This window comes from Arvicola amphibius, chromosome 9 (assembly GCF_903992535.2).
Source record: "Arvicola amphibius chromosome 9, mArvAmp1.2, whole genome shotgun sequence".
In the NCBI taxonomy this organism is placed as follows: Eukaryota; Metazoa; Chordata; class Mammalia; order Rodentia; family Cricetidae; genus Arvicola; species Arvicola amphibius.
The window spans coordinates 36,844,304-36,865,686 of NC_052055.2; the positions used below are offsets into that span (position 1 = coordinate 36,844,304).

Consider the following 21,383-nt stretch of genomic DNA (forward strand, 5'->3'; position numbering starts at 1 on the left):
TGCTCAGTTTGGTTGCTCACCTTCCTGGACTTAGGGGGAGCTGGGAGGACCTTAGACTTAACATAGTGAAGGGAACCCTGATGGCTCTTTGTCTTGGAGAGGGGTGGAGAGGGGGTATGGGTGGAAGGGAGGGGAGGGAAGGGGGAGGAAGAGGGAAGGAGATGGAAATCTTTAATAAAAAAAATGAGGAAAAAAAAAAAGAAAAAAAAAGACATTGCAATTATTCATTTATTTAACTAAAGAATTCTTTTTGAAACAAGGTCTTACATAATCTTATATAAGTCGACCTGGTACTTGCTTGACTAGAACTCACAGAGATCCACCTGGTTCTGCCTCCTGAGTGATGGGATTACATACTAAACCCCCCTGAGATACTGCCTTAAAGTGTGGTTGGACATATCTTCAATGTCAGCACTGTGAAGGCTGAGGCAGGTAGGTTTCTGGGAGTTTTAGGTCAGCCTGGGATACAAAGAAGACCTCAGTCTTAAAAAGAAAACACAAACACACCATACAAAGCCAACAAACATGCAGGATACTTGGTCAAGGATTGAGTAATCATCAGAAGATTCTGCTAGCAAAAATGGGGCTGCTTGCTCTCTCACCGTTTTTGTGCATGGTGGCTTCTTGTGTGGCACAGAAGGCAGCCTTCCATCATGGAGGTCAACTGTTTTGAAGCGAGACTCAGTCCCAGCCTCCTTGCCCCAACCATGCCATAGTCCAGGCCGCCAGAGCTGAAGCCTGGAAAGAGATCACAGTTTGTCTATAGTTCTTGAGCCAGAAATTGAGTACCCAAGGCCAGGGAGTGGTGGTGCACACCTTTAATCCCAGTGCTTGGGAGGCAGAGGCCGGTGGGCTAGCCTAGTCTACATAGTGAATTCTTCAGTACTGCTCGATAAGAACTCTGCTCACTTTCTGCTAAGAACGCTAGCTACTACTTCCTAGCTCTAGCTGGAATTCCTAGTAGGTCGGGGCAAAAAAGCAAAAAGCCAGCTGTCTGTCCAATCAGGGGTTGGTCCAGAAACAGAGATTTCAGGTCTCCTCACTCATTTATTCTTTCTTTAAAACACAGATTGGTATCTTCTTTACCAAAACAAATTCTAAATGCCATTAAAGAAACAATCAAACCAACAAGAAACCTAACGTCCTGTCATATAGCTCAGGCTGGCCTTGCAATGCTCATGGCTTAGTTTCCCAAGCACTGAAGTAACAGGCATGTGTCACTGTATACAGCCATTAATTTTATTTTTTAATCAGTATTGTCTCACTGCCTGGACTCTGCTTACAGCATGTTGCCCATTTCCAATGAGATAAAAGTCTCAATTAATGTAAAAAAATTAGCCTTATCTGTGCTATACCCCACCTTTTAAAAAACTGCCTTTATGGGGGCTGGAGAGATTATGGCTCAGTGGTTAAGAGCACTGACTGCTCTTCCAGAAGTCTTGAGTTCAATTCCCAGAAGTCACATAGTCTGATATCCTTACACAGACATACATGCAGGCAAAACACCAATGCACATAAATCTTGGTTTACATTTTGAGAAGGTAGCCTTATCAGTGAAGTAAAACATTTAAACTTATACATACTTTCACAGATACAACTTCAGTCATGTGCAGTATTCAGATGATATATAAATACTTAATTGGTTTATATGTGTACACATCTGCATGAATATATGGATGTTGATGTCTGGGGGGCAGTGGTCAACCTCTGGTATGTTCCTCAGGACATACTCAGTTTTTTTGTTTGTTTGTTTTTTTGAGACAGGGTTTTTATTTGTAGCCCTGGCTGTCCTGGAACCTGCTCTGTAGACCAGGCTGGTCTTGAACTCACAAAGATCAGCCAGCCTCTTTTCCCTGAGTGCTGGGATTAAAGGTTTGCACTGCTGCTACCAACTATCTTCAAAATAAATTTTTTTAAAAGAAAATAAATAACATTAAAAGAAAAAAAGCAAAGGAGGGTAATGCAAAGCTAACCCTTACTACAGGATTGGATTAGCAGATTTTATATTAAGTACTTTCCACAACACAGAACATACCAGAACCATATCCAGGGATTGGCCCTTTGGTCTGAAGGTCTGGGAGCCCCACATTCAGCGCGTTGGGTACCATGTTGTCCAAATGTGGCTTAGGCCCAACAGGATGCGATGGCGAATGCTTCATGCTAGGCTGCCGCTGCTGCTGCTGTTGCTGCTGCTGCTGCTGCTGGAGAGCACTCACCATTCTTGCCAGCTGCAGGTCAGCATCCATTAAGGAAGGACCCAAGAGAAATGGACAGATGATAAGCCAGTATCCCAAATCAGCTGTTAAGTCAAAGGTGTTCCTTGCCCAGAACACTAGGGGACCTCCCCACCCACATACCTGCTGTTCTTGCTGCTGGCGCACTGCTTGAGAAATCTTTCTCTGGTTCTGTAGCAACTGCTGCTGTTGCTGCTGTTGCTGCAGGAGAAGCTGACATGCCTACAAAACAATGAGGAGGGAACCAGAGCTTCCTGAGATTGACATGGAGTGTCTGCATGCAAAGCACCCATGACTAAATTCCTAGTCTATAGTTAAGGTCACCTTCATGCAAGCTGATATATCAATTTTAATTGTAATCATCTGTATAAAAGTTTGAACACAAAGTGACAAAGAGAAGAAAGTTAATGCAAAGGAACTTACCAACTGAAACTGGGGAATCTGTGGAAGCTGGCTCAGCATGGCAATTTGTTGAGGAGATAACTGGGGCCCCACATTAAAGAGACCTGGATTCAGGCCACTGTTGGGGAACTGCTTGAGCATCGAGGCAGAAACCTAATCAGAAGACAGAGAGAAAATCCTTAGAATTTATCAAAATAAAAACTTTTTGGATTAAAAACAAAAAAAGACCTGATACCTCTAAAGCAAGCATTGTCAGCTTCTTAAAAACTATCTGCAGGATACTCCACAGTGTTAACAAATTGTTATCTATCACTGGACTGCGAGGCTATTAACCTTTTAGTTCCCCTAACACTTTCTAATTTCCTGAAGTAAAAATGATGAAATTTTAAGTCAGAAAAAAAGATCTTTAGAAAAAAAATGATGACAATATGGCTTTTCTCTCACCGAGAAATTAGTATTGGAAACATGTCATATAGCAAAAACATGATAAACTGCTTAGAGCTAATAAATGTTTACCAGAAGCCAGAAGTGGTGGCGCATGCCTTCAATCCCAGCACTTGGGAGACAGAGGCAGGAGGATCTCTGTGAGTTCAAGACCAGCCTGGTAGAGCAAGTGCCAGAAGAGCCAAGGCTGCACAGAGAAATCCTATCTCAACACTTCCCCCCACCAAAACCAAACCAAATATAATACTTATCAGAAAGCACTTAATTATACAAATAAGAATATATATATTATTTTTCGCTAGGGCTACACAGAGAAATCCTGTCTCGAAAAACAAAAATAAATAAATAAGAAAAAAATAAATAAAAAATAAAACTGATCTTAGGGCTTGAGACAGTCTAACCTTGGCATGTATTCCAGTCTCTATCATTTCTGAGCCAAGTGACTCAGAACAAGTACCTTATTTAACCTTTTTGAATTTTATTTGCCTATCCCCAAAACAGGAATAGAACGTAGTTAACCAACTAAACCAGCAAATAAAAACCTCCATGTGTTGTTTGAGACATTTGAGTTAACCTATGCCAAAGACTTAGAAGTGAACTTCGTAGTATCCATTCTTACATCACAGGATGGTTCTTCAGGAAACAAGACCAGAATTCCCTAGTTTCTTGCTTTCAAACTAATACGCCTGCTTCTTTCACCTCTATCTGTTTCTCAAAGCAGAACCAAGAACAGAAAGTCATGTTCTAGGTACAGCCTAACACCAAGTAGAAGTGGCCACCCCTAAGCACTCTGCTCAGTCATGCTGTCTTTAACAAAGCCTCAGGTCTCTAATGCTCACATCCCAACTCTCTATCTAACCGTCAGCTCAGTATCAATTACAAACAACAGTATTTTAAGTGTTTTGCTTCCCTGAGTTCTCTTTACCTTTGCAGTGACGAGGAACAAACCCAAAGCCTGACTCAGTGACAGGCAAGCAAGCGCTCTACCAGAGTCACAATCCTAGCTCCACCCCCACAACACTGAACCCATGTGAATGGGTCTCTAATTTTTATTAACTGCATTTATTTTTATGCAGATACTCTATAAATGCTTATTAAACGAACACATTGTCATTATTATTCTAACTTAAGAGTCATTTACCAAGATATTTTCAAATAATTTTTGTCTCCTTACTGTTGCTCTGCTGCCCCAAGGGACTATGGATGGAGAGCAGAACTAACTAGGCCGAGCTGAGAATAACCTAGGAGGCAGCAACTGAAGCTTTTGCCCAGCCTGAAGCTGATCAGCCTGAGTGGAGCCCCTTACTTACTAAGCCAAGCAAATGTCTTAGCATTTAACTGTCTTTTTATAAATTCATTCTCTGCTGTAAGATTTGTTAAAGCTCCCAGCTGTTAGCTGTCCTCTCATCCCACCTCAGTGCTAAGGATAAAACACTCTATCACTAAACATCTCCTCTCACTCCTTTTTTTCTTTTCTTTTTTTTTTTTTTTTTTTTTAAAGCAGGGACTCACTTTATTGACTTGGCTGTCCTTGAATGTTATATAGACCAGAATGGCCCTTTTTATGTTTTTATTTTTTTTTTTTTTTAAATAAAGAAGGCTTTTTTTTAAATAAAGAAGTTGGTCCTGGTAGTGCATACCTTTAGTTCTAACACATGGGAGGCTATTTTATTTGTATGTGTGTGTACCTGTGTGTGGCACCATGAGCATGTAGGAGCTCAAGGAGGTTTGAAGGAGCCAGATTCCATGGAAGCCGAGTACAGGCACCTGTAAACCACCATATAAATGCAGTGTTGCTGAGCCATCTTTCCAGGCCCACCCCTACATCTTACTTAAGACAAAAGAATAGAAGAAGCACTACTTAGTCACCAGTGGGTGCTACACACTAGTATAAGAACTAAGTCATGGCTAAGTGGTGGTGGCGCATGCCTTTAATCTCAGCACTTGGGAGGCAGAGGCAGGCGGATCTCTGTGAGTTTGAGATCAAACTGGCCTCAAGGGATTTCTAGGAAGGCCAGAGTTACACAGAGAAACCAGTCTCAAAAACAAAAAGGACAAAAAAAAACCCCCAAAACAAAACAAACAGACAAAAAAAGTCACAAACATGAAAAAAAGAGAAAAAGGCCTTTTTAGTATCTCCTTATTTTCCCCTTCAAACCTCAGCCTGTGTTCTAAGTCTCTGACTTCTTCCTTCTCCTCCTCTTCCTCCTCACCTTTCCTTAGCATCTTGATCGAAGTCAGATTGCTCAGTTCCCTATTAATTTTTTGTTTTGTGTTGAGATAGGGTTTCTCCTCACAGTCCTGGCAGTATTGGAACTCACTGTGTAGATCAGGCCTGTAGACCACTATGTAGATCTACCTGTCTCTGCCTCCTGAGTGCTGGGATTAAAGGCACGTATTACCATACCTGGCAGTCCCCTATTAATTTCAAGTCACCACCTCTGAACATCTTCAAGAATGAATTTTTTCTATTTTTTTTTTAACGCTTTCCAGTCTAGAAATATCTGATCAAGTTCAGACTTGCTATATATGGTCCACCAACTCATTATTTTCATGATCTCAGTCATATCAGGTTACCCAACCAATTCTTCTGTAAGGTTGGTTGATTCCTCTCCATCTTCTAAGAGACACTAGTGATGTTGAGTATGATGAACCAACTTAAAACACTTATTTGACCTCTCTTTGAAAATGCTGAATTCACAACACAGCATGAACATGCCTGTGAGATTTGGCTCCTACCCCAGTCTTATAATAAGTATGTGGAACACACCTTCTAAGACTTCCCAATATACTCTATATATACTACATATATACAGGATTTGTGTAGCCCTGGCTGTCCTGGAACTCAATATGTAGACCAGGCTGGCCTCAGTGCTGCGATTAAAGGCATGTGCCACCACTGCTTGGCTTTGTATATTCTTTCATATATACTATACAGTTTCACTGCCCCCCCCCAAAAAAAGACTCAGGGCTGGAGAGATGGTTCAGCGGTTAAAAGCATTGCCTGCTCTTCCAAAGGTCCTGAGTTCAATTCCCAGCAACCACATGGTGGCTCAAAACCATCTGTAATGAGGTCTGGTGCCCTCTTCTGGCCTCAGGCAAACATGTAGACAGAATATTGTACACATAATAAATAAATATTTAAAAGGATGCTACATAAGTATTAAAAAAGACAAAATTAATAGAACCATTTAAAGTTGTCCAAATATAGAAAAGCACACCAATATGAGGCATTCCTTCTTTTAAAAAAAATAATTCATTCATTTATTTTTTGGTTTTTTGAGGCAGAGTTTCTCTATAGCTTTGGAGTCTGTCATGGAACTCACTCTGTAGACCAGGATGGCCTTGAACTCACAGAGATCTGCCTACCTCTGCCTCCCAAGAGCTGGGATAAAAGGTGTGCGCCACCACCCAGTCATAAGGCATTCTTATATTTACATTGCACCACTGCACATGCTCCTTAAATTGAAAGTCTTAGATCTTAAGAATTATACTCAGGCTGGGTGGTGTGGCACACACTTTAGTCCCAGTACTTGGAAGGCAGAGATAGATGGATCTCTGTGAGTTGGAGGTCAGCTTGGTCTATAGAGTGAGTTCCAGGACTGCCAAGGCTACACTGAGAAACGCTGCCTCGAAAATTTGCAAAAAAAAAAAAAAAAAAAGAAAAAAAAGTTATACTCAGGAGGAGAAGGTCGTTCTATTTACCCTTGCACCTGTAGGTTGTAGATACAGTGACTCCTTCCAAGAATTACAAAGGGACCTGAAAGCATCACTACTATGCTCTTGGCAAATGGCTGTTCAAACCTAGGATGCAAAGTAATTAAAGTGCAGGTTTGCATATTCCCATTGTGGGGAGTTAATTATGCTGGCTTAAAAGCCCTCAGTCTCCAGCTGGGCTGGAGAAAGTGAAAATCTTGCTGCAATCAATATGGCTTTTAATAAAGCATTGCAGGTGCAAAATGGCAGAAATGTAAAGGCACACAAAAGCTACCAGAATGTTACTTTCTGAATAGCCCAGTGAGGAGGGAAAGGCAACTGTAGTAACAAAGGCTGTAACAATTCTTTTTTTCCCCCTGGCTGTGCTGGGAAAAGAATGTAGGGCCTCATGCATGGCACATGAACTTTCTATCAGTGAATGACATTTGTAGCCTTGTAATAAATATTAAAAGTTAGATTTCTATGTCTATGCTTAATAAAACAAACAAACAAACAAACAAACAACTCAAAAACTGCTTTCTGGACAGCTAAGTTTAGAAATAATGTAGACCCATACCTGTGATCCTAGCAATAAGGAGGCTAAGGCAGAAGGATCAGGAGTTCAAGGCTAGAATGAATTACACAGAAAGAAACTAATATGGATGAAGGTTTTTGTATAAGAATTTCTCTGCAGATTACTTACAATAGTAAAAAATTAGAAACAACTTAATATCCAATAAAAGGGGAAAGAGAGTGGTAAGTAAATTAAGGTAAATGTATCTAATGAAACATTCATGAATAGTGATTAAGATTGCCAAAGTGTGGTGGCCCATGCTTTTAATTCCAGCACTGGAGAGGTAGAGGCAAGAGGATCTCTATGATTTTAAGGCCAGTCAGGGTTATAGTGAGACCCTGTCTCAAAAAAACAAAACCAAAAACAAAAGAACAATACAAAAACAAAAAACCAAACTAAACCAACAACAAAAAAGCCCAAAGAATGATCAATATGGGCTGGGGTACAGCTCAGTTGTAGGTTATTTACTTAGCATTCCCTGGGTTCCATTACAAGAATGGAAAGAGAGAGGGTGAGTGGAGACATTTGGTGACAGGAGAAAAGACTAAGACACAATGTTAACAACAGCAGGTGAGAGTGACCTGCAGTAGTGAGTACACATATGAACAGCATGCCTGTTCATGCCCAAAGTCAACGGGCTACATCACAATTGTTGTGATCCTGCCACTGGGAAGCTTGACTCAAGAAGCAGAGAGGCAGAAAGACAAGGACAAATGAAACCTCTGGAGGTACCATAAGGTTCAGAGCTGAGCCTGAGAGAGCACCTTGGATAAAGCAGAGAGCCAAGGAAGTAAAGACTGAGCTGACTGGCAACCTGAGACAAGTGTTCTAAAAGTGTGACTGGTGTTTTGGGATTACTTGGCTGGAGAGACATAAGTAAACTACAGGTATAGGTTGGGTAAGATCACCAAGAACCTTAACGATGGCAGTAAATACTGCATTCTAGGTGAGTGAGCAAGCCAGGAGGGAACTGCAGCCAAGGGACAGCATGATGTACCCCTATGTTGTACAGCAAGGCTTCACAGGGCTTTCTAAGCTAGGTGTAGCTACTTAAACGTAATGTTGATGAATAGCCACATTTCTAGTGCTCCCCTCCTAACAACTACCAGAGTGGACAATGTGGCTGTAGAACTGGACTAATGTGACTCAGACTACAGACATCAACAACTGAACGAAGCAGAATGGGATAGACTGGCAAGAAGATCCTAGACTATGATGGCATCCTGCTGGGGACTGCATAGTAGAGGTGGTAAACGGATAGAGCCTGGATCAAGGTGGTTGTTTCTTTGTGAATGTTTATTTGTGTGTGTCTGTGAATGTGCACACGTAAAATGTGTGCCTACATGTTTTCGTGAAGGTAAAAGAGGGCACTGGGGTTCTTGTAGCTAGAGTTGTAGGACATCAACTCATTACGTCATTATTATCATAGCATCTGAACCTTGGTCCTCACTGCTATGCAAGATGCCATGTCTAGATCAAGGTTTTTTGTTTGTTTTACTTGAAACAGGGTTTCTCTGTGTAGCCCTGACTTGTCCTGAAACTCTCTCTATAGACCAGGTTGGCCTCAAATTTGGAGATCCACTTGCCTCTGCCTCCTAAGTGCTGAGTTTAAAGGTGTGTGTCACCATTGCCAGGCTTGGATCAAGTTTTGAAGGGAAAATTTACTGAACAGAATGTGGGCTCTGATGTGGGGAAGGATCATAATTTATTTGTGGATCTTTGGTGCAAGCAACTGTAGAATAGGAACACATCTAGCTAAAAGAGGGGATTTTTTTTTTTTTTTGGATTTGGATATATCTAACAGTTTATGGAACTGAAAAAAATGTACACAGCAGGCACATTTTTGGCACTCAGTATCAAGGTCACTGAAATAGATGAAGTCACCTAGTGGTGGCTGTATGATGTAGGATGCCTCTCTGCATGCTGTGAATATGTTTTATTATCATTGGTTGATAAAGAAGCTGCCTTGGCCTATAGTAGAACAGAATATAGCTAGGCAGGAAATCCAAACAGAGATACAGAGTCTGGGAAATACCGGCAGCTGCCAGAGAAGCAAGATGTGAGGTAACAAGCCACAAGTTTTGTAGTAAATTATAGAATAATAGAAATGGATTAATTTATATGTAAGAGCTAACCAGAAAAAAGCCTGCGCTAATAGGCCAAACGGTTTGTAATTATTATTAAGCCTCTGAGTGGTTATTTTAAGTGGCTGTGGGACCAGATGGAAAGAGAAACCTTCAGTTATAATAAGAAGTTTGAGAATCAAGCACCAAGGCAGTATGATGATGCAGTATTGGGAGGGGAAGGAGAGGCAGAGACTCATCGTTAAGGTGCTTGAGAGACAAGTGATCTCAGTGTCAGGAGGAGGAAGGGATAGGCCACACAAAGATAGGTGGTCTGGCTTCCACTGTCACTACTTTGCATGTGCCCTTGTGCCAGCCCTGCTCCCTGCAGTTCCCGTAACTCTATATATAAACACACCCTGTCTTTCTGCCAGTGTCATCCCCAGACCATGCACTTTCCTGTTATCTCTGAAAAATCATGTTTAACGTTCCACTGTCTGCAACACTACCACACAAACCACATAACCAGCCAAGTGGGGGAGGGGAGATAGGACAGAGATGGACTCATATACTTGGGGTTTGGTTCCCAGAACATAGGTTGTGGCTAACTGTCTGTTACTCAAGTTCCAGAGGATTTAATGCCCTTTTCTGGCCTCCATAAACACTGCACACATGCACGCACACACACACAAGCAAAAATCGGTGTATTTGTTTTGTTATTATATTTAAATACAGTGTATATACACTAAAAGATAAGCAAAACAAACAAACAAAAAAACTACCTAGGGTTGAGCAGGCCCCAAATCCCAAGAATTCTATCTTAATAGAGTGAGTGAGAGAGACCTTTAGTAGTAGCCCAGATCCTGGTTATTAACAAGCTGACAAAGACTGGTCTACAGAACAAGATCCAAACTCCTGAGTAGTGCAAACATAGCTATGCCACATTCTGCCCTCAATTCCTTGTCTAGTTTCTCCCCATCCCACTGAGGAAGGCAAGCATCTCTACTAACTGTTCACACCAACCATTCAAACCAACTCCTTTCCTGAACACACCAACTGCTAGCTATTATTGCACTGCCACGAGGCTTCTGTGGCTTGGGAAATCTTTTTTTGTGGCTAAACCTAGAATTTTGAACTTATACTTCAAGGTTCAGTTTAAATTTCACTGCCACTGATGCTAGTAACATTTAATCAAGTGAAGCATCACCCTCATCCCCAAACTTTGCTGACCATCTATGACAAGTTAGCAGTTGCAAAGCACCTACTTTGTATGTGTGATGTAACTTATAAAGGGGGGCTGATACTATGTTCTAACAACCTTGTACTCGGCATCTGAATTTGCCAAATGGCCAACTGTAACCGCTCCTCCTTTCATGTGCACCAACCAGGAAGTAACAATGGGCCACCACCTGAATGCTCTCTAATTCCAAAAGGTGGGAACACAAAACTTACCTGGGGGGAGATAAATTGGGGAGGCACTTGCGCCCGGAGACCAGGAGAAGAACTCAGTGGCTGCACTGGAGTGTGCAGGCCTCTCGATTGTGCTGTGCTGTTTCCAAACAAACCGTGACTGCCGCCCTGCAGAGAGAACAGTACCAGTCAGGATGTTTCTATGGATTCAAGAAAACAGTCAAACAGCAGTTCTAATTCTAGTTTCTATTCATAAGAAGAAACAAGATCTTTAGTCCATTGAATTACAGCATTCGCTTTAGAACTGAGGGGCTCTTCATGTTAGGATGTTGGGGGAAAGTTACTCAAACTGAGTCACAGGCACATCATTCACCACAGGTGGTCAGATAAGTTCTATAAACTGAAAGGGTTAAATTTAGTAACATTTAGAAGTAGTACATTCTTTGTGGCTGAAAGGAACAGGCTGTGTAAAACTTCAAGACTGCTTTTTTTGAGACAGGGTCTCACTCTGTAGTCAGCCTGGGCTCAAAGTCAAGGTGAGCCTCCTAAGTGTTGGGATTACAGGTGTGTGCCATTACAAAAATCTGGGTTTATCAAATATAATTCTCACACTCCATAATCTGAGATCCATCTTAAAAGGCACCTGGGTAAAAATATACACTATAACCAAACTATCAGTTGTAAAGTAACACTCTGGTATCACTTCCCTCAATCATTTGGCATAAGCAATCATAGCCATCCACAGGGACCCTGCTCTAGCTCTGAGCACACATTCCTGTCCTGAATCTCTTGGCTTTCTTTGCTACATGCTAAACGCTCATCAATCTTACATCGACATAAGAAAAAGATATATGAAATATCATTCTAGGTCATGGGAATAAGCATTACTCACCTGTAACTTATTAAAAAAACATAAATATCGCCTAGTCTAAAGAAAGAAAAAAAAGCTCAATTCCATGATTCCCAATGAAACACTTCACTGAGCTCATCTCTAATCTTCCAAAAAAGAGCAAGAGGAAGTTGGGCTCCCGGGGCCTGCCTTTCTTATTTGTCTCTAGCTAAGGGAAATTTTTGAGGAAATGAGGACTTTCTGCTGTGTCCTCTGCCTAGGACCGCTCCCACACCCAACAGTGTTTCACCACGCAGTCCAGCTGATCTTGAACTGTTTCTGTCTCCACAGTACTGGGACTGAGGAAGGTGCCATCCATCACATCTGGCCTCCTGAGAGTCTCTACATTACGTATTCCTGGCCTGTTTAAGGCCCGAGTTAAAGGGCCCATTAAGGGTATTGTCTGCAAAGCCTCCTTCCTCGTTCCATGAACCAAGTAACTGAATTTCCTTCCACGCTAACAAAACACTAAAACTCTCTAATCATGTTCACTGAAACCATGATAAAGTCACTGTCTATGTTTTCTGTTTTGTTTTGTTTTTTTTCTGTACCAGTTTAATCCTTCCTTTTGGCATTCTCAGAATTTCATAAAGCCTTAGTCTATAGGATGCACATATAATTTGCAAATATCCATGGCCCACCAATCATCCATTTGAGAACATCCCACTGAGCATCTTCAGAAAAGACAGCTAATAATGCATTTGTAAACTGAGGTTGCTACTTTCAGTCTAACATAGGAATAAGACAATCTTAAAGAATTTAAATAGCATCATTAAGTTCCAGGAACACTAAAGAGACCATGATGGCTTTAATGATACAAAATTAGATTAAGAGACTGCTACAGGCAAATAAATGAACTTAAAAAGCACTAAAATGAAAAATGATTACAAACATAAAGTAGAAATGGTATTTAAAATCTGTATATATCATAAAAAGATCAAAGATCTACCACAAATTTTATTTTCCCAAGGGTGTTTAACTCACATCACTGCACCTAGTTTAGAGTCATTTAGTTTTAGTTTTGCTTTGGCTTTTTAATACAGGGTTTCTCTGTGTTGCCCTGGCTGTCCTGAAACTACTCAGTAGACTAGACTGGTCTGGAACTCAGAGATCCACCTGCCTCTGTCTCCTCAGTGCTGGGATTAAAGTTGAGAGTCATTGCACCCAGCTAGAGTCATCTTAAATTTCAGTCTTTCCTTTTATAAGAAGATTCTCAGCTTCCCGAGAAGCTTCAATACTGAAAGGTATTCTAATGCTTTTAAAGTGGGTACAAGCAAGCCAATAGCAGTCTATAAAAATGCTGCTCTCTTACTATGGCACTTAAACTCATTTTCTTGGCTCAGTTTTGCTGATTTTCAGGGATGTGCTAAAGACAAACAAATATATGTGGCCTTCAAAAACATTAAATCTAGGAATTAAAAAGACAGTAATTCAAAGGCTGTATACATGCAATGATGGTTTATCTGACTATTGTTTAAGCTTTTCAGGTATACGCGGAAGCTCTAAGTTGACCTATTTCTATGTCTTCTTAATTGGAGTTATTTGCCTCAACCCAAGGCTTATTTCAGAAAGGTATATAAATTAAAAATAAAACCAGCAAACTGAGTGAAATGTTCTGTGATTCAGGAAAATCTTATTACTATTTATTATTATTAGAGACAGAATCTTACACTGTAGCCCAAGCTGGCTTCAAACTCCTGCCTCCTGCTCCTTCCACCTTGGCCTCCCAAGTACTGGGATTAAAAGTGTGTTACCATGACTGGCTTAAGTTTTATCTTTTAAATATGCAGTAAATGTGACAAACTCCACATGACAGCAGTTTGAAACAGAACTGTATTTGGGTAAGACATATGCACCAACCCAATACTGGTAGACTTTGCAGTCATTTGCCCAAGACGAGGAATTCCCTTTTTTAAAAGTCTAATGCCAAGCTCGTGGCTGGTCTATTAAACTTGAGTTTACCTACTAGTAGCATTAGGTATTTATGTGAGCCTGAAACCACATTTTGTATTTTATATTTTCTATATCTCAATATAAAATAAAAATTCTCAAAACATTGTTTTTCTCTGTTCATGTAAGCAATATAGAGCCTTCTCCTGTAGGAAACTATAAAACAAACAGGTAAAACACTGAAATTAAAGGAAGAAAACAGAAAAACAGTCTGAGTCCCCCAATCCAGAAATAACTAATCTGAATACATGGACACAGTATAATCTCCTTTAATTTTGCACGACAGGTTGTGCACAACTTGACTATGGTGAGTGGTCCTGCTTTAATGCCCATGTTAAAGTCATCACATAAAACTGAATGGACTGAACCACACATTGAATAATTCGTGTTCCTGGGCTCATCCTGACGTGAAAGGCACAGAGACAAATGTGGGGGCACAGAACTATAGCTGGGGAAACACTACTGTTGGGAGTTGTTGCTATAACAGCATTGTTAGCCCCAGATTCCTGTTTTTTTTTTCCATAAAACTACAAGAGCCCCTGGCAGCCTTGCTGCGTGCCCTGCAGGCCTTTGAGTGAGTACGAGTCATCTCAGATGGCCCTGCTCAGAAGCTACTGTGCGGCCCTTGCTGGGGGGACTAGTTTTGGTGACTGCCAATGCTTGAGCAGAGCCACTCCTCAAAGTTTCACTCCTAAGGCTCTCCTTCTCTATGTGAGTACTGTGGTTTAAATCCTAAAGACAACAGATGGCCAAATTCCCAGCCACAAGAACCTAGATTTTCTTAAGATACTGTAATCTTCAAATGTTTACTCAATCTTACTAATTTTGCTACTAATTTTTGGTTAGTAGATATACTAAATTAGAGACCTCAGGAATACTACTTATATATTCTAATGGCTTTTAAAACATTTATTTTTATTTTATGTATGAGTATTCTGCCTGTAGGAATGTCTGTGCACCATGCGCATGCCTGGTAACTGCAGAAGCTAGAAGAGGGTATCTGATCCCCTGAACAGAAATTATAGGAGGCTGTGAGTTGCCATGTAGGTGCCGGGAACAAAACCCAGATCCTCTACAAGAACAGCAAGTACTCTTAATTGGTGTGCCACCTCTCTGGCCAAATATATAATCTAATATTAAAATGTGGTAAATGTATCACTAGATTATATAAGGTCCCTATAGAATCTCATTCATATTTTCCTAAATCAGTTATACCCAAAAATAAAAAGATAAAAGAAACAGATTTAAAGTAAAATCCATGTTGAGAAACATGAAGAGAGATGGTTTCTATGGGCTAGAAGATGTAAAACCTATACTCAGTATCATTCTGTGCATTCAGTAATCAACAAGTTTCCCAAGACAGACAAATGATGAAATAAACTGAAGACCAGGGCCAAGGTGAGGCCACAGCCAAGCAATTACAAATCTGAGAGGCCTCCTTACTTGTCTAGCAGCGAAGTTTTGGGGGTTGAGCCCTGTGCCGATTGCTCCAAGGCTGACGTTGGGTAGTGTGGAACCAGAGGGAGACAGCTTGTAGCTGGGAGAAGGGGAGAAGGGAGAGCAGGGAGCCTCATCCCCAAGGCACCCATCTTGATTGGAGAAAGGCAAAGTCAGCTGAAAGGTAGTAGGAGTTAGCCAATCACAATGAGTGTTGGTTAGTGAAGCAACAGAATGCAAGAAGGGAAAGAGAGACACACTAGGAATAAACAAAGTAGAGTGGATTAGCAATAACCCAGGATGGAATTTGGATCTGATAATAACCATCGCACTTTGCCCAGTAGACATCACCTGTCATCTTCTTCCTAAGTTAGTAACCCAGTCGGCCCATTGCACCAGGACAAGGGCTGCCACTTTGTTTTTAGGAGTCTAATAGGGATTACTCTGGTGGTAGGGCTCCTGAGGCAGAAGTCAGGCAATCGTCCTGTGAATATGATGCCACCTAGACCGGCAACAATATGGGCCTAGATCTCCATGTTTTGGTTTTAAATGTCTTAAGGGGAACAGGAACACTAGACAACAGTATTCTGAATCAAGAAATAATTTCATTTGAAATATTAAAAATCAGAACAAGTGATTAAAACTTACTTGTTTCAATCAGGAGTGAGAATTTGAAGAATATACCATTTACCTAAAAACAAGCCACTAGGGAAGTGGGAAAGATGGAGAGCTTTTCCAGACCCAACTCCAAGCTTGTAGGAGATACATGTGTTTGTACAAAACCCAGATTCATCTGTCGCTGGCACAGCAGCAGGAACAAAAGTGCACAGTAAGCTTATCTCTAAGAGCCCATAACCTCCCTTGGAACTCCATGAATATCTCAAAACTTAGAGCTTCGTCACAAAAACAGTATGGACAGATGGTTCTCATTCCTGCCCAATCACCTGTTGACATCAGCTATTTTCATGTCACCACATTAATGCAGGTGATATTCATTTGTCTAGAATTAGCTATCAGAAGACAATAAGAACATAGCAAGTCTCATAAACTTAAACAAAGCACGCAGCTCACCTTCTCAAAGTAAGGCCCACTGTCTGCAGTTCCCAAGTCTTTGGAATTAGGTGGACGGAAGCCAGGTCGATCTTTCCTCATGATATCATTGAAATCCCCGAGATTCATTGTTCGTTTGTCCACATCAAATTTCTTATCTGAAAGGACATAAACAACAACTGAAATAAAAAGAATCACTGTCTCCCACGAGAGCCACATGTGTCCTGGCCACTTGCTTTCTGGGGTCCTGGGGACAAATCCTCTCTATTCTTTGGAATGAGACCAGAATTCTCACTGGTTCAAGGCTTGTTCTGTCCCTGGAGCACATGTAGGCCCACTTTTAGAAATTAAATATAAACCTGCTACACTTGTCTGCCATGGAAGACCGGAGAAGAGCCTTGAGGTAAAACTGACTAAACAATATTCAGATCACGACTGATGTGTTGGATGAATACATCTTAATCATGAAGTCAGGTGTTCTCAGTGAGAGAAGCTGCCTGTTTTGCTTGCTAGCACCTGCTAGATATACGGCTGGAGTTTTAAAGTAGTTATAGGAAATAGAAAGATCATAGAGGCACACCTGTTCCCCCAAAATTCAAAGTTTAAGAATTTAACACAGTCGATCACGTCAACAGTGTCTGCTCGGCCAGGTCTGCATGTGCAATGACCGTCTCTTCCTCTCTTTCTCAGCTCTAGAAATCTGTTCTATGACAACATCATCAGGTCACAGCTCAAACACCGTTTATCACTGCTATCCATGATTATTTTCTTACTCTTAGTTGAACTCTTTTTTATGTCCCCTGGGGTGAACAAAAGCATTACTGAGAAAATTTCCACAGATGAAGGGCTGTCCCTCCATTTGCTCCAGTCACCATGGAGAAGTATGTCAATGATGAAATCCTGGGGTAGAGAGAGTCATCTTAAGTGTCTAGACTAGCAGTACCACAGACATATTAAAATAACCTGAATTTAGTTTTCAGTATGTAAAAAAGAATCTGAGCCACGTGGTGATAGCACACACCTTTCATCCCAGCACTCAGGAGGCAGAGGCAGGTGGATTTCTTGAGTTCAAGGTCAGCCTGAACAGAGGGAGTTCCAGGACAGTCAAAGCTACACAGAAAAACCCTGTCTCAGAAAAAGAACAAAACAAACAAACAAAACCAAAAACAGTGAAAAACAATCTGGATGCTAATAAGGTATAGTCCAGTCAAGCTTCTATTTTCCATGCAACAATTGCTTCAGGTAGAGCAAGGTTAGCTTTTAAGGCATACAGGCCTTCTTCACTGTCAACCAGTTCGCCTAGAACACAACGTTCCTTTACATTCTTCCCTGGCTGTCCAGTTATCTGAATTTTCAACCTTCATATTGTGTCTAGCATGAAATCTTATATAGAGTTAAGCGTTCAGTAAATATCTATCCATCTGACTGCCTCAACTCAAGCAGGGCAGGAGAGCCTAAGAGCCTATCATAGCCATGAGTACAAACCGAATCCTATTTGTGGTCTGATACACACCTACAGACAAATCCATTTTGCTGCTTGGGTTATCTTCTGTTTGACTCTGAATAAAACAAAGCACACAAAGTGAGAAACAATTATCAATCAGAGAAGGGCAGCCATTTTTCATGTGAAAGCCACATCAACCACAAGCACCTGACAAGACTTTCTGCCGTAAACATTAAAACTGGAACAAAAGACTGTAACATTTCTGCTATCACAATTTGATGGCCATCCATGCTTAATTAAATGTCTAGCATTTAATTCCACATGTAATCAGTCTCAGTACAGCTGTGGACAGAGGACTAGTTCATCAACTGCCTGGAGAAATAAACTCATTCTTAAGTACACAGGACCAAATTCCACAAGTGCTAGCCAAATGATGACTGCTTCTTCTTGTGACCTGTCAAGTCATCAATCCTGAACTGTGTAGCCATGCTAAATCATTTATCTTTTGGCAACCAGGACAGGATGTCCCCACAGTGTTCCCAAGAGACAAGAAAATTAGAGATTCTGCAAGAATTATTCTTTAAAGAGTGAACCCTAGCAGTTTTTCTGGTTATTTTCTTTTTGAAAATACTGATGGAAAGAATGGTACAAATGCCACTTAAGTGTCTCCTTTGTCCCCACCTTTCCAAGGAAAAGGACACAAAGACAATTCACTTTTAATGTTGTCATATATCACTTAATACAATAGAAAATAATAATAAATTGCTTACCCCAAATTTAAATCTGTAATTTTGTAGTGGTCCTTAAATTTATACTAAGCCTGAAATGTTATATGTTTACACATGACAAAAATGAAACTTACCAGCAATCCCATATTTGAAAACTGTTTGGCAAGAGGATTCATCCAGGAATCATTGTTTCCTCCTTTTAGTGAGCACTACAGGAATGAAACGTAATCTCAGTCACAGAGCTTGTAACAGCCTCCCAAGATACACCCACACTGAAAATGCAGAGCCAAGAGTCAACCTTTCTGAACCTAGTGCTTGTCATTTTGATATCTTACCTGTTACTGTAATGGTTAATAAGCTCTAGGTTCAGCCATTTTACTTTTCAGTTCAGCTTGTACTCCTACTCATTAGTGAACTGGAAAACGAAGTTTATTCTTAACATGGAAAGAGTCAGTATTAACCTCTGCATGCCACCATGGCCACTTCCAGGAAGATGCTCTCTTGTAACCCCAGCAGGACTCTATTGGGGAAAAACTGCTACTGGTGAACGTTGTTTGGAAAGTCTGTTTCAGCTGGACATCACTCTCCGTTTGGAAGTTCTAGGGAGTTCTTTATCTGGTTCACAGCATAAGGGTCACAGGTTCTCAGTGGGAAAGAGGCCTGGACAAAGACATTTTCCTTGAGCTCCATGCCCACAAGGAAGGCATGGTAAGTCTATATGACTCTTAGGATGCTCTGGTTTCTCTGTCTGCTTCATTCCCACTCCTGTGAAGGCAGGGATTTGTGGGATGGGGTTGGTGGGATGGGGTTTGGGCTTTGTGTAGCTGTGCATTCTACAGGTAAAACATGTGCTATATATATTATCATAATTTGTATTATTGTTGCTGTTATTTGAAACAGGATGTCCTTAAACTCACTATGTAACCTAGGATAACTTTGAACTACATCCTTTGTCTTTAGGGACTCTGATTACAGATATGTGCCACCACATCGGGTTCAAGCTATATATTTTTAAAGTAACGAGATATTTATATTTAGCCAAGATATTTTTCTTTAAAAAAAAAAAAGTCCCTCTGAAGGAAGGAGACAGTGAATTTACTAGTACAGAGATTTCAGCTTTAAGAAGGAAACAATTCTGTGAGAATAGACTTAATGTCACTGAACTGCATACTTAAAAATGGTTAACGATGAAATTTTACATTATGTTTATTTATCACACTTAAAAACTATCCTTAGGGGCTGGAGAGATGGCTCAGTGGTTAAGAACATTGCCTGCTCTTCCAAAGATCATGAGTTTCAATTCCGGCAACCCATGGTGGCTCACAACCATCTGTAATGAGGTCTGGTGCCCTCTTCTGGCCAGCAGACATACACACAAACAGAATATTGTGTATATATATATATATGGAAAAAAAAAACCTATCCTTAGTAAGAATCCCTGGCATCAGAGCCGAAACATTCAATTCCCAAGTAAATCTTGGTTGCCACCTGAGTGGGAGGATTTAATCAGGATCTTTCACTCAGTCTGGATCCATTGTTAATTTGTAAAAAGACTGACAAGGCAGACCAGACAACATGAGAGTACCAAGATGCTGAGCACCAGAGTGCAATTTCTTTAGTGACTAGAGTAAGGAAAGTCAAGTCCTTAGAAAAGGGAGACCCAGGAAGAACTGCTTCAACTAATGTCTCTAATAGAAACCAACTGTTCCGTGCTACCGAAGAAAGTTAGGGTACTGAAATCCCCAGCTTCAGGCCAAGGGGTGAAGGCTACCTGAAGGACTCCTGAGGGAGTATGAGGATCTGACGCCCAAGAGGATACTGACGAGGAAACACAGTCACAGGGTAGGAAGGGGTGTCAAGGTGAAATTAAGCATATGGGTGTGTATTCCTTATTTCTACTGTGTGTGTGTGTGCGTGTGTAAAGGAGAAGGTTACAGTGAAAAAAGTGGTTCAGGTGCAAAGATCATGGCTGCAGATGCAATACCAGTGTCCTATACAAAAGCAACAGTAGAGTGCTTGCCTAGCACTAGCAGGTCTCTGGGCTCCATTCCCAGGACTGTAAGATAATAATAAAATCATGATAATACAAGAGGAAAATTGGTTGTTATATGGAAAGTGAGGTGTTTGGAAGGCACAGAATATGAGGAAAGCATTTAGTTATGATAGTGCTAAAAACTGGGCTGGCTTACATTCTACTGAAGGAACTGGGCCTTGGAATGAATCAGGTAAAATCAAGACCCACTGATCACCATGGGAAAGCCATTATTATATCTTCCTTTGGTGTCTTTTCTACATTTTCATGGAGATTTACCCTTAGGACTTCTTTGTCGTTAATTGCAAAAGCACAAAGCATTTTTAAAGCAGGCCTCAGGAACTTAAATTATTATAACATGGAAACCAAAACTCAATTACCTCTACCTTACAAAGTTTATTTTACCTACAGTGCCAACTCTATAGTTCAAGATTGGGATTTCAAGGCCAAGGGATAGGAAGATGAGGGATACCAGGGAAGTAGTTATTAATTTATAAAGAAATACTTTCCCTTTCATTTAGGATCTCAGTGACTCCAACTGTCTCGTACCCTCCATCAACAATTCTAGGAATGAATAAGCAAGCTGAAGCATTTCTGAAGTACTACCTTCATTTGTTTCTTTCCTCCTTGTCCCCAGCTTGCTGAGTTGTGGGAGGAAGTGCTTCCCTGAGAGCCGGCGGTGTTCCAGACTCCTCCATCCTCCTCCTCTTCCCAGCTAGGATGGCGAGCTCCCGTGACCGGACCGTCACTCTCACCCCAGCCGTCTTGCATAGGTTTGGAATCTTAAGGAAAGAGTGAGTTAATTCTCTGAAGTAAGTACATGTGAGAAACTAGAGCCATTCCTAGCAACACAGCAATTTAATATTCTTGCAGTTCTGTCTTCTCTATCTACATGGTAAGAAAAATGCATTATACTTAAAGAAAGAAGACAACAAACCTTACAATCAAGGTCTTTTGACTACTTCTATGGATCTTCCTGAAACCAGGGAGACAGTAATTTCAAAACTAAAAAGAACTCATCACTATTATA

At 40.9% G+C, this 21,383-nt stretch overlaps 1 protein-coding gene across 1 annotated transcript in view; it reads right to left on the reverse strand.

The window, feature by feature from the left end:
- The window catches only part of Tnrc6b (trinucleotide repeat containing adaptor 6B), a 69,312-nt gene that overhangs the window by 15,720 nt on the left and 32,209 nt on the right, over positions 1–21,383 (reverse strand). Inside the window, 10 exon segments of the mRNA XM_042055722.1 lie at positions 603–643; positions 645–738; positions 2,036–2,228; positions 2,358–2,456; positions 2,658–2,789; positions 10,866–10,991; positions 16,171–16,307; positions 17,663–17,708; positions 18,456–18,530; positions 20,960–21,135. Coding sequence (XP_041911656.1) covers positions 603–643; positions 645–738; positions 2,036–2,228; positions 2,358–2,456; positions 2,658–2,789; positions 10,866–10,991; positions 16,171–16,307; positions 17,663–17,708; positions 18,456–18,530; positions 20,960–21,135 — 1,119 coding nt within the window.